General features: G+C 33.6%; 2 protein-coding genes across 2 annotated transcripts; one reads left to right on the forward strand and one right to left on the reverse strand.

The window, feature by feature from the left end:
- Positions 1–3,283: 3,283 nt before the first annotated feature.
- LOC110030745 (gibberellin 20-oxidase-like protein) lies at positions 3,284–4,320 on the reverse strand (the record flags this gene model as incomplete). The annotated part of the gene is given in 2 exon segments (XM_020733674.1): positions 3,284–3,926; positions 4,001–4,320. Coding segments are annotated over 2 exon segments (963 nt in total), but the record flags the coding sequence as incomplete, so codon positions are not given.
- Positions 4,321–5,053: 733 nt separating this feature from the next.
- Positions 5,054–9,550, forward strand: LOC110030818 (elicitor-responsive protein 3). The gene is made up of 5 exons (XM_020733778.1): positions 5,054–5,113; positions 6,952–7,024; positions 7,133–7,195; positions 7,986–8,124; positions 9,370–9,550. Exons 1-5 carry the CDS (start codon positions 5,054–5,056, stop codon positions 9,548–9,550), a joined length of 516 nt encoding a protein of 171 aa, XP_020589437.1.
- Positions 9,551–13,507: the final 3,957 nt, after the last annotated feature.

Genomic DNA, 13,507 nt, shown 5'->3' on the forward strand with positions numbered 1-13,507 from the left:
TATTTATATTAAAAAAAATGATGTGCTTAAAGGCTCTTTTAAGAGAGTTTGGATTTCCAAATTCCCAGTCTATGGTTCAATATTATGATAGTCATAATGTCTTCTACACTGCCCGACAATCTTGAGCTCATTGAAAAAATAAAACTTATTTAGAGTGTTTACAATTTCATTGAGAATAATACACTTCTTAACAATGACAACTAATCTCTCATATCTCTTGCCGAGAAGAATAACAAGCAGATATTTTATTTGAATGGGAATGTTATCAAATAAAATATCAAATTAAAAAATACTCTAAATTTGATGAGTGATGTATTTTCATTTGATTATACAATAGAATTTTGCTCTTTTTCCTCTTATAACAGAGGGATGCCCTAACAAATAACACACACCAAAAACTTTTCTCCTCTTAAGAATATTTTTGAAATATAAACATTTTTGTATTGTCCATTTGCCTTATAAAGTTTCTCAGAACTCTAAGCAATTCAATTGAATGGGAATGCTTACCAGTAAATGTTGGCTTTAGAATACATTTCAAAGTCTCCTGAAAATGAAGTCTCTTCATAATAGTGCTGAAAAAAAGCCACAAGTTGCCTGTCTTCTAATAGTATGTTTCTCCTATTTCTCTGTTTCAGTTAATGCACGCCTGAATTGTTTATCATTTAAGCAAGAATATTCCATGAAGACCTTTTGAATTCCACATGCCTATTAAAACATCTTCCTTCTGACAGCTTACATTTGACCTCTATCATACGTGCCTTCTCATGTGGAAAATTTTTTTTATAGTGCATGCATATCACACAATTCTTATATATTTACATATCTAACGCTAAACTTTAGAGAGATTTACCCACCTACCACCCAATTCCTATGTATTAACATATCAACCACCTAAACTTCATTTCTTACTTACAGACCACCCAACCATATTCTGAAAACATAGGAATCAGGTGGTATATATGTAAAAATTGAAGTTTAGGTGGTTGATATGTTAATACATAAGAATTGTATGGTATGTGTGCACATGCCCCTAAACTTTAATTTTACATACATACTGCATTTTACATATCTATGCATGAAAAGATGCATTGCACTTTTTAAAAGTTAAATAATGATTATTTTGATGTGACACGAAAGATTCGAGCAATATAAAAATAAAAAGCAATGTTTAGATGATAGATATGTAGTATATATACAACTAATAATAATCATAATAGTACATAAAAGAATTGTTGAGTTATGCACACCTAAATTTTAATTGTGAATTGTGATGCCTTCAATGGATATATTAATATCCAAATTGCAACTGAAAAATAAAAAGCAATGTTTAGATGATAGATATGTAATATATATACAACTAATAATAATCATAATAGCACATAAAAGAATTGTTGAGTTATGCACGCCTAATATTTAATTGTGAAATTGTGATGCCTTAAATGGATATGTTAATATCCAAATTGCAACTACATGAGACAAATTGTAAGATTATGAGCTAAGATTACACATAACCTAAGACTTTATCTCTGTTTTTTGTCCTTTCCTTCACACATGAGCTGCTGCCTTTTTGCTCAACTGAAGTTTTCTAAATTGTCAACTAAGATGACAACTAATCTCATAATTTAAGACTTGTTAATTGGAGATTAGCTTCCATGTCTTCTAGCCAGACTGTTAATTATTTATTTAGTCACCAATGCATTGCTGGTGAGTTTACATACAAACAAGTGTCATTTATTAGACATTGATGAGGGGGTTTTAAGTTTTTTTTTTGGACAAAGAGGACAAAATGAAAGACAGATAAGGATATTGTAGTGTATTTAAGGGGATGTAAGGTTTACTTTAGAATAAATATATAGTAAGCAAATTCTTGTAAAGTAGTCATCATTACAACCTTTTATCTATAAATTATTTGAAGTCAGCTTTAAGAATCCATGGTTTGTTTATTGGAATAGCCGACTAAGATGAGGTTCTAAATTTGTTCCTAATAATTTTTTCAATATTTTTATTTGTATTATTTTTAGGGGTTAAGAGAGAGACCGCTAATGAAATTTCGGAAACAGTTTCGAGAAATCTGAAGCAAAAATTTGAACAAAAACACACAAAACAAGAAAATACAAAAAACATAAAATCTAACATGAAAAAACTTAGAACTATAATAAATTATGGAGCCACACTATACCAAGAAATCTATTATGAATAAAATGAGGAGAATTGAACAAAATATATCACACTAAAGCCTCTCTATACTTTGGAATGTTTCAAAACACTTGCACAAGAGAAATCGAAACCACATACATTCCAATTGGCAAAACCAAAACTTTAATCAGAGAACGATTCAAATCCAGTTACTGGCATCGGGGTGCCACTATAGTGACACTGTGCCGCTCCAACTGGCGCTATAGTGCTGCATCCGAGGGCTACAATGTTGTACCCTCATGTTCTAAACCTGATTTTGACGTTGCGATGTCGTCTTTTATGAATTGGAGCATTGTTGGCGTGGTATTAGAGCACTACTAGTCTAACATTGGAGCGCTAGGCATAGAAAGTAAATTTTTCAGGGGCAACGCCTCTGAACTCAATATATAGGGGACACCTCCCGTACCCCTGGGTAAACTCATCGCCAAACATTATCGATGAAATTGAAGGCTCTGAATAAACAAATGATTAAAACAACCAAATTCCACATAATAACATTAGAAATGCCTCGATTTGAAGAATTTAAAATTTTTTAAAATTGTACAGATTTCAACGAGGAAAACTCATAGCCCGTTTTGCAACCCTTCTTGCCCTCGGTTATCAGCACCATTGTTAGTGCAACTTGCACATCACTATTGCTGATGCCGCCCGCCGTTGTATTTCATTGCAACCCAAAACATATCCTTACAAATGTAGAAGAAATTTCAAAACATTCCATTAGCAAAAAACCAAATAATTCATACATTTCTAAAATCCATCCACATTAATCAGATTTTTTCCAAACTAAACAGCCCCCAAAACCCATTGTTCCCCACTCCTTTCTAATCCACTATTCAGCAATAAGCAAATTCAATTATTTCATACCATTTCTTCAACGCATCCACCAACCATGTAATAACTGAATTCAATATTCAATAATAGTTTTGCCTCAATGTCCAATGCATCTCAATTATGTAATAGAAACAATGAAAGCACTAACATGAACAGTAGAAACAGAAACCATGTTAACTCATGAAAATTTACAGTCGCAATAGTACAACAATTAAATCCTGAAAAGATAAAAAAAACTTCATTTTCAAACTGGAAATCATATACTAGAACTTCTCTGAGAAATAAAATCCTTAGCCATCAAATTGCTTTTCATGGCGAAATCATCAACAGTATATCCAACTCTATCAAACCTCCCCTTGACACTGTTCTCCCTAAATTTCACATAATCCTGGCAAATGAATGGTGGATACATTCTTCTGTTACCTTCTCCCACCACATCTTCAGGAGCTCTTATCACCTTTTCATCCTCAAAACACCAAAAGAAAGCCATTGAGAATCTGTTAACACAGTCCTTTAACACTACCCTGTGTTCAGATGATCTCAGGCGTCCGTTGCTCCAAGCTTGCAGCAAATCTCCAATGTTGACCACCAAGGTTCCATCCCTTGGTGCTACGCTAACCCAATCCCCACTCTTTGATCTCATCTGAAGCCCACCAGTGTGATCCTGATACAGAATTGTGATGCAGCTCATATCTGTATGTTTCCCAAGCCCTTCAATCTCTAATGTGTCAAGGCTCCCTGGTGCTGAGTAGTTGTTAATCCTCAGGTATCCATGGCATCTGTTGAATTCAGATTCCAGTTTCTTCTTATCAAATTCATCTTCAAGACAGTTTAATAGAATGGAGATAATCTTTTTTGATAGATCCATCATCCTGTTCCCATATTCTTGAAATATTTCACTGCAAAAACAGTGCAGCTGATTAAGTTTTCAGCTGGGTTAGAAGATTTAGTGATGAAAGACAAATGTATTTACCAGAAGTCAGAATTGGATTGCTGGAAGAGTACATCGCTTGAGTTCTTAGCTGAGTTGTAGAAGTCTGGGCCTGAAACTCTAAGGCTTTCAAAGAAAGGGGATGCAATGAAGTGAGGAGTGTAGGTGTTGATGTTGGCTGAGGGTCCGAGCTTGAGCTTGATATCTAAGGGCTGGTTAAAGGCTTCTTTGGATTGGATGTGGATCTTAGTGTATAGTTCCTTGGAGATTCCATGGTTGATTATGTGGAAGAAGCCCCATTCGCGGCAGGCTGAAGTGAGAGAGGAGAGAACAGAAGGAAGTAAGGGTTGGGAGATGTCCAGTAGAGGGAGATGTCCAGCAGAGGGAGTTGAAGAGGATTCATTTGAGAATTCTGCATTTCATGAGAGAGAGAGGGGGGTTCTGTTAAGTTAGTTTATGAGTTCTGCTGAGTTTGTTGGGTGCCTTTTTATAGAAAAGTTAGATTATTTCAGACACGCATGTATATCTGTAGCAGAGGTGGGCGTGGGGGGTGTTGTAGCGGAGGTGGTAGTTATTTTAAATCCAGTTAATAGCGACAAAACTAGATCTTGGAATAGTACATGATAAATACTTGTGGTAAGAAAAAATATAAATGTAGCAGTGGTCTCCATTGATTGATTGTTATTTGACAACTCAAGTTCTGCATTCCGGAATAGCACATGATAAATACTTGTGGTAAAAAAAAAATTATGAATGCAGCATTGCTTTCCATTAATTATTATGTATGGTGGAAGATCTGTTGTGGTAGAGTAATAAAAAATTATCTTATTATTAATTTAAATTCAGCACACACATAGATAATTAAATAAAAGTAAATAGGAGAAGACATGTCGATTTATTGAGTGGAACCCTGAAAAGGATAAAAATACACGTGGTCTGGCCCAGTTGAAACAATCCACCATGAATTGTGAGTAAACATGTCAACTCTTCTTCTGAATTAGAAAGATGAAGTTACAAAATGGATCATTGTAAATGTAAAACAGAAGTTTATCGATAATAGTCTAATTTTGGCTATGATGAATCTAGTTCTCGGTGATGGCGGGCTGCAAGGGTTATAGTCGATTGCTATGGAAGCAGAAGTTTGTCATGAATATCGTAGAAAGTGGCTATAGCGCTAGCATGTCATATAGTCATAGTTGAAAGTCATTGTAGTTGTTGGTCGTGTGGACCATAGATGGTTACTTCAAGATTGTCAATAGACCACATATGTCGTAGTAGAAAGATGTAGGAGTTGTGAGGCTTGTATATTGTAGCTGGTCACATAGACCGTATTGATGAGTTGTTATGATGTCCATAGGCTACAGAGATTGGAGTCGGGAGCTACATGAGTTATCGATCATGTAGGTCATAGTTAGTCATATAGGTTGTAGTGGTGAATTGTGATGATGTTTGTAGGACGTAGTGCTCAGAGTCGAGAGTTACATGAGTTGCGAGTCATGTAGGTTGTAGTGGTGAGCTGAAACGTGTTGTTGGTCGCAGGGGCTGGAGTCCGGAGCTATATAAGTTTTGTACCATGTAAGTCATAACTGGTCACTTAGACCATAGTAGTGAGCTATAACGACGTCAGTGACCACAAAGACCAGAATTCAGAGCTACACAAGCTGTGGATTATGTAGGTTGTAGTTGGTTATGTAGCTCGTAGTGAAAAGCTATAATGTCCATAGGCAGCAAAGGCCGTAGTTAGAGCTACATGAGTTGTGAAACATGTAAGTCGTAGTTGGTCATATAGATTGTAGTGGTGAGCGTTGATGACATCCTTAGGCCGCATGGGCTGGAGTCGAGAGCTGCACAAGCTGTGGACCACACATACTTAAGTCATAGTTGGTCATATAGCCCGTAATGGTGAGTTGCAATGAGAGAGCTATAGAACTCTAGAGAAAGTCACCATTTTCGCGGTGTATTGTTACACCATCTTTGAGAGACATCATTGCACAGTATGTGGAGTGCATCTGAAAGCTACATTTTGGCACCGGACCTGTGTAAGTGTGCTAGAAAGTTATAGTCTGACCTTTTTTTTAAAAAAAAAATTTGTAATAGCCGTCACAGTTTTTTTATCAGCAGTTTCTTTTGTAGCAATTTCACGTTGTTTCTTCGAGCAGTTACGGTTGCCCCAAAGCGACCTTTAGTGGGATAAAGGCTAGTCATTATTGTTGTTTTCCTTGTTGTATTAAGTCAGTGAAATACTCTTTTAATTAATATAAGAAAGATTTACATACAAAATACTCAATTTTTATCTATTTACACATCTAACATCTAAACATTAATTTTTCAATAAATATCACCTTATCTATGCCAGACAAAATTTATTTCACCTTTTTTAAGTTAAAATAATGACATTTTTTTACTTGATAAGAAAAATTTGCACTGTACAAGTATAAAAAGTAAAGTTTTGGTATTAGATTTGAAAATACATAAGACTTATATGGCAGTATGTAAATACCCTTAATATAAATCAACAATTAAAACTATAATTAAGTAAGATTATTTAAAAAATTAAACCAGCCAAGCATAATGTACATATATGACTCGAGCTCTAGCTGAATTTGAACAACTTATACTATCATCAAACCAAATCTAAACTTCGGCATACTCTGGTTGCACTATGTCTTATATTTTATTTTTTAAAACTAAAATTAATTGAGTTACCACTTCTTCTTTCATCAGATATCTAAAACGGATCTAAACTTCTTTTTAAAATTTAATACCTTCCAAGCAAATTAATGGCTGTAATTATAAGAACTGACACAAGTTTTCTGTTTCTAATACAGATCAGTTAGTCCCTTAAATAGTATGATCTGAAACGAACGGCAAAGTTCTCATCTCATCAATAAATATAGAAATAACGTTGAAAAGGATACCTGAAACCAACTCTTTAGCTCTTTATTTTATCTCTTATCCTTTCTTCCTCCTGGCATCATGTCTTTCTGTCACAGGAAGAGATGTCAGGTGGTGTTTTGGAGGTTCTGTTAGTAAATGCAGAAGGCCTAAAGCATGCAAGACTGTCAGGTTTTCACTTTCTGATTCTATCCTGAATCATCAATGGCGTTTTTATTTTATTATTTGTTTGAATTTGATTCTTCGAATAATAAAAAAAAAATGTTTTTTGATCTGCAGGATCAAGGAGACATGTTGTGATAGAATGTGGTGCGCATACTATTGCAAGCAAATTCACAACAGGTTTCCATTCTCTCTCTTCTTCTTCATCTGTCTCAATTCATACCGGGTCACCAAGTGATGCATCCTTTATATAAATTGAACAATTATTGTATCAAAGAGTGCTGATGAAATTTTGCATCAGTACTTCAATCAAGATCTGTCAAGTATATAAGCAGACTCACTCATATATTAAATTATTATTCTTTTTATCAAAGTGAGTTTTTCTGTACACGTGACAGATCTTGATTGAAGTCATGATGCAACACTGCATCAGGATTCCTGATACAATAATTTGTCATATAAATTAACTTGATATATTACGAGACAATTCTTTCTTATGATAAGGCCAAGATAAAAATTTTCCTTTTTCGAATTACGATTGCTTTTCTACAAATTTGCTATCTATTATGAAAAAATATATGACATATGCAACAACTAATTTATATATATGTGTTCGACTCGTTAGGCTTAACGAACGAGCCGAACACGAGCTGCTTAACGAGCCGAACACGAGCTGTTCACGAACAACGAGCCAAATTGACAACCCTAGTTTTGAATGGACTTTGAACTTTTTCCATCGTATTATCTGTATTTAAATTAAGAAAATATTTATTTTATAAATTACTTTTGTTTTTTATGTATACATATTTTCATTATAATTAATTTATTTTTTCATATTTATTTTAATTTTATTTTTTTTTTCAAAAAAAATGAGCACAAATGACAATATGTGTGATTTGAACTAAGGGTCGTGTTCGAGAAAAAAATGTAAGGAGAACCATTCATTAATTTATATTTTTAATTGCATTAGCTGAGGATGGCAAGGCTTGGTGGAATGAGAAATTCTCATTTAATTTGTCTCATTTGGACTTGAAGAAATTGAGAAGGATGAGGCTAAGAATCGTGGGGCAGGACAAGCTTTTCGAACATCATCACATTGGTGAAGCCACGTAAGATATTTTAACTTCTTTTTTTTTTCTGAAAAATATATTAAAATATTTAAATATGTCTAATTTATAATTTATTATAATAATATCATTCAACTTATGTAGTTTTGAATGGACTTTGAACTTTTTCCGATATGTCTAATTTATAATTTATTATAATAATATCATACATATAATTCCTTAACGTATGTAGTTTTGGTATTTAAATTAAGAAAATATTTATTTTATAAATTATTTTTGTTTTTTTATGTATACATATTTTCATTAAAATTAATTTATTTTTCCATCTTTATTTTAATTTAATTTTTTTTTTGGAAAAAATGGGCACAAATTACAATACGTGTGATTTGAACCCGAACTTATCGAACAAAATTAATGAGCCGAACATGAGCATCTTAACGAGTTCAACACGAGCTGTTCGCGAACAATGAGCCTTTTTGCCAGCCTTAATTTGAACCCACGACCTTATACTGGTGAACTATACTCTTAACTACTATGTCGCGGGTAAGTGTACTAATATAGTTTTATTGTTGTGGTCTATAAATTTATTATAATGATTTTCTTAATTTCATTTATTTATTGTGATAATTTATTCTTATTTGCATTTTAATTAAGAATATATTTATTTTATCATTATTTTTATTTATTTTGTATATGTATAATTATTAAAATTAAATATTTTATTGTCTTCATTATAGCTTTATTCTTGTTATTCATAATTTTTTCACATAATAGTTTTGTGAATTTTATTTATTTATTTTGATTATTTTAACTTTTTTTATCGTAAAATCATAATTATATAATTTTAATTATAACTTTATTGTTATGATTTTCAAATGAAATATACATACATAAGATGCATAAGGAAAACATATATATCCTTAATTTAATACACTAAAATGAAAAATGCCTTTGGGAGTTTGCAAGCAAATAAAGGAATGTGCATTAAAATTAATACTTTTATTCTTAATTTGAAAATAATAATAGAAAATAAAATAATAATACTAATAAATTAAAATTAAACTTAGCATTACTACCTAAGTTAAAAAAAATGATTACATCAAATTTTTGTTTGTTTGGAGTATGTATAATTTTATATAGAAATGACATTGCAAATTAAAATTACATCTTAATTTATTTTCTAGTACAATAAATTATTAAAATAAATTATTTCACATTAATATATTTTATGCAAATTAAAATGCATGTATAATCTCATAAATATAAATTTTTTGAATGATCGTGCAGAATACATCTTATGGACATCATAAAAGAGGGACATCACAGAGGAAAGATTGAAATAAAGCCAACCTCATACAACGTTGTTCTCGAAGATCAAACATACAAAGGAGAGATCAAAGTTGGACTCAAGTTCACCTCTGGTGTGAGTCCTCTAAAACTCGTCCAAGAATTCATTTTCTATGAATAGCGTGCGCGCTCACACAGACACAGACACACACACGGAGTCATTTTATTGTATTTGGTTCAAATTTGAATAAACATATACAAATTGCGTACAAACATTCAAAAAGAACAACATAGATGCATGATAGATTCAATCAATGTCGGCTCACTTATGTCGCTTAGTAACAATAATGTTTTTTTTTATTACATTATATAATAAAATTATAGATTTTTATAGTATAGAAGCTTCTGCCAAAAATACTTCATTTCCATGCTTGTCAAATTATAGATTAGAGGGTCTGAAAAAGCATGTGCAAATGATGGATTTTTGAGCTAAATTGATTCATTTGGCTAATATTTGACAATGGAGCACAGAGCCTATTACATTGGGAGGAAATCTCTTTGAACTAAAACTAAATCAACCACGAAGTCACCTAAAATATGTTGATTTTTAGCATCAAGTAACGAATATTGACACAAACATTTATTGGGAAGCAATCTAATATGAATCAAGCCAAGAACTTTGTATCAAGCACTTATTGGTTGCAGCCAATCTGATGTTTTTAACTTTAGAATTTATTCATTTTCGTTGTTGTTTTATCAGTTTTAATTATAATTTAATTTTGCAAGGAAAAAAATTGAAGATTAAAGTAAGAGAATGTTAATATATATAGCAACAACAACAACAACAACAACAATCCTTTATGTAAGTAATGTTAATATATATAGCAACAACAACAACAACAATCCTTTATGTAACTAAGTGGGGTCGGCTACATAAACTCTTTTTCTCCATTGTGTCCTATGGACGGTCATATTTTCATTAAGTTCTAATAAATTAAGATCATTTTTTATACAACACGCCCCAGTAATAAATTAAGATCATTTTTTATACAACATGCCCCAATTTTTTTAAGCCTACCTCTATCTTTTTTAGCATAAGTCAAATCTAAAGGATCTACTCTCCTAACTGAATCATCAGTTGGTCGACGTTTAACTTAACCAAGCCATCTAAGGCATTTCTCTCTAATCTTGTCTGCCATAGGGGCTACTCCAAACCTTTCACGGATACATTCATTTAGTCTTTTATCTTCAAGTGTCAAGCCACTCATCCACCTAAGCATTCTCATCTCAACAACGCTCAACTTAGTTTTATGCTTCTCTTTTAAAGACCAAAATTCTGCGCCATAACATATTACAAGTCCTAACAGAGGAAAATAAACAGTTGCACCACCCCCTCTAAGAAGTTTCCATCCCCATTACTTCTATTATTTCTCATACCTATTTCATTTTCATATTGTCATGCATTGAGATCAATGCACAATGTAAGTGTAGCGCGGGAGTACTTTTATGTTTGTTTTTTCTATCAATGGCTTGCTCTGTATTCTTGCTTGTTAAGTACACTCACCTTAGTATTTTGTTGTTTGTAGCATAACTTATTTTATGAGGTAAGATTATGTTCTTATCCAAAATTAATATTGTAAAATCTATTACTATGAACATTTGCAGGCTAAAGAAGTAGGGTCTGTGAAGACAAGATGGAGTTTGCCTGAAAAGCAGCCGCTGTCCTTGTACGAAATTATCTTAAATTTGACTCTGCGTCGGATCTTTTGGCCAAGATTTAGCTTCTGTTTTATGCATAGATCAACAAAACATTCCTGATGTAATAAGCCTTTCCTAAAAATAAGAATGTCCCCACAAAGGATTCCCTTAAGAAAACAAATCAAATATTTACCAATAGACTAAAGGATTTTCAGCCGGCTAAGCAATTATTAAATGAACAAATGTTGGTCGTATAAATATGAAAAGCCGCTAGTAGCGGTTATGAATTTTAGAAGACCCCAAAGTCAGTTACAAATATGTAAAGTTGTAATGGTTCATATATCATTGGTAAAGTTCCTATTTAATCAGGGATAAAAAATCTACTAGGCACCCCCTACAATCTATAAATAGGGGGTCATTTCTTCAAAAAGAACTATTGGATCTATTACAATAAAACTTGTGCAAATATGTGTTATACTCTATTTTTTCTCTATTCTTCTCATCCGCCCAATGTTTTATTCTTTAGGCGCGACATACAAGATATTTTGGGATTAAACAATTGTAGTTCTATAATGAATATGTACACTCAAAAATGATCTGCACGGATCTCAAGGCAATCCAGTGGTTCAGATAAGAAGACCAGAATATCCAAAAAATCTCGTACTAGCCCCTTTAAAGCAAGTGCAATGTTGTAATTTAATTTTTGTCCTCCTATCATCTATAAATAAGAGGGTTCTTTCATGTAAAGTAGCATTTTTTTATTCCCCTCTTGTAACTCAACTATTTAAGTGAAATTAAATAGGTCTAGTCTCGAAAACATCTCATTAGCCCCGATGGGGCAAGGCCTCATCTTCTCTTTGTCTCACACACACACTCTCTCTCTTTCTCTATCTTCTCTTTGTCTCACACACACACTCTCTCTCTTTCTCTCCCTCTTTCCTTCTCTTTTCCTAGATCCCAATACTAGATATAAGAAAAGATACATATATGGCTATTAAGATTCCCGATAAAACTTTCTTATATCTAGTATTGTTAAACACATTCAACAATTACTCATTACATGTAGAAATTTAAATTTATTTTTTATATATATCTAAAAATAAGCAACTTATTTTCTTCAAAGCTTACATAATTTAAAATTAGTATTTTAATTTTTGGTGAAGGGTGAACGTCATGGAGTTCGAGGTGTTCATTCATTCCGGAAGCCACCTGGCACTCGGGGAACTTTAACACGGGTTAAAAAATCTAACAACGATGCCAGTCAAGGGATTTTCCTTACGATGAGCTCAAGTCTCGTAGCTCAAACTGGATGAATATCCAGAGACGATTCCTTGCCCAATAGCGGCAAACTCCGTGAAGGGTACAATGACAATCATCCTGGAGAAAAGTCTAGGCAGTCTCTTCCCACATAGAGGGGACCTAACCTAAGACGGAGGTTCGTCCAAGAAACCAAAGAACCCCAAGCAAGTGAAAGGCTAGTACCCTGCTTCATTGCCCAAAGCCGGAGATTAATCCCTATCTAGTCACGTCAAGCTCCGCGAAGGATATAGTGACAATCATCCTAAAGAAGAGTCTAGGCAGCCTCCCAAAGAAGGAAGACCCAACCTAAGATGGATATATAACAGTCGCGACATAAGCTCCCCGATCAAATAAAAGCGATTGGCCGAGATGCTAAAATCGTTTGGTCGATCCCCTCTACTTACACATCCTCAAAGATGATCCCTACTCGACAGCGACAAACTCAGCGAGGGGTATACGAAGATCATCTTTGGCACTTAAGACAATTTGTCACCTGACAACGACAAGCTCCATGAGGGTCATATGACGATTGTCTTTAGCCTTTATGACGATTTGCCACCCGACAACCGTGAGGGGTATACGGTGATCATCTTCGACCCTTAAGATGACTCACCACCCGACAGCGCAAGCTTCGGCAGGGGTATACCTCGATCGACTTTAGCCCTTAAGATTATTCGCCGCCTGACAACCACAAACTCCGCGAGGGTACTACGACGATCATTTTCATGCTTAACCTAAACAAACTTAATAGGGAGTATTAATAGTGATTTATGTGCTCATTTTTTGTTTTTTTTTATAAATTCTCTTGTTCTTCTCGCAGTTGTTGCTATCAAGGAGTAAGAAAATTGAAAAACTTAACATTTCACTTAAAAATATTGCACGGATCTCAAGGCAATGCAACAGTCCATATAAGAATAATAGGTACCCAAAAAATCTTGCACTGACCCCTTTAAAGCAAGGGCAATGTTGTTATTTACTTTTGATCATTCTATCATCTATAAATAGAAGGGCCCTTTCATGTAAAGTGGTATTTTGGTTCCTCTCTTGTACCTAACTATTAAGTGAAATAAATTAGGTTTAAGAATCCCAGGAACATCTCATCTGCCCCGATGGGGCCAGTCCTCTCCTCCTCCTCCTCCTC

The sequence above is a fragment of the Phalaenopsis equestris genome, unplaced genomic scaffold (genome assembly GCF_001263595.1).
Source record: "Phalaenopsis equestris unplaced genomic scaffold, ASM126359v1 Scaffold000002, whole genome shotgun sequence".
NCBI classification, from domain to species: domain Eukaryota; kingdom Viridiplantae; phylum Streptophyta; class Magnoliopsida; order Asparagales; family Orchidaceae; genus Phalaenopsis; species Phalaenopsis equestris.

Excerpts from the sequence above, each read along its gene's own strand:
- LOC110030818 (XM_020733778.1), top strand. The coding sequence starts at position 5,054 with ATGGCGGGCTGCAAGGGTTATAGTCGATTGCTATGGAAGCAGAAGTTT. Across the intron at positions 5,114-6,951 it reads AGAAGTTTGTCATGAATATC|GAAGAGATGTCAGGTGGTGT; the intron begins GTAGAAAGTGGC and ends TTTCTGTCACAG. Across the intron at positions 7,196-7,985 it reads TGCAAGCAAATTCACAACAG|CTGAGGATGGCAAGGCTTGG; the intron begins GTTTCCATTCTC and ends TAATTGCATTAG.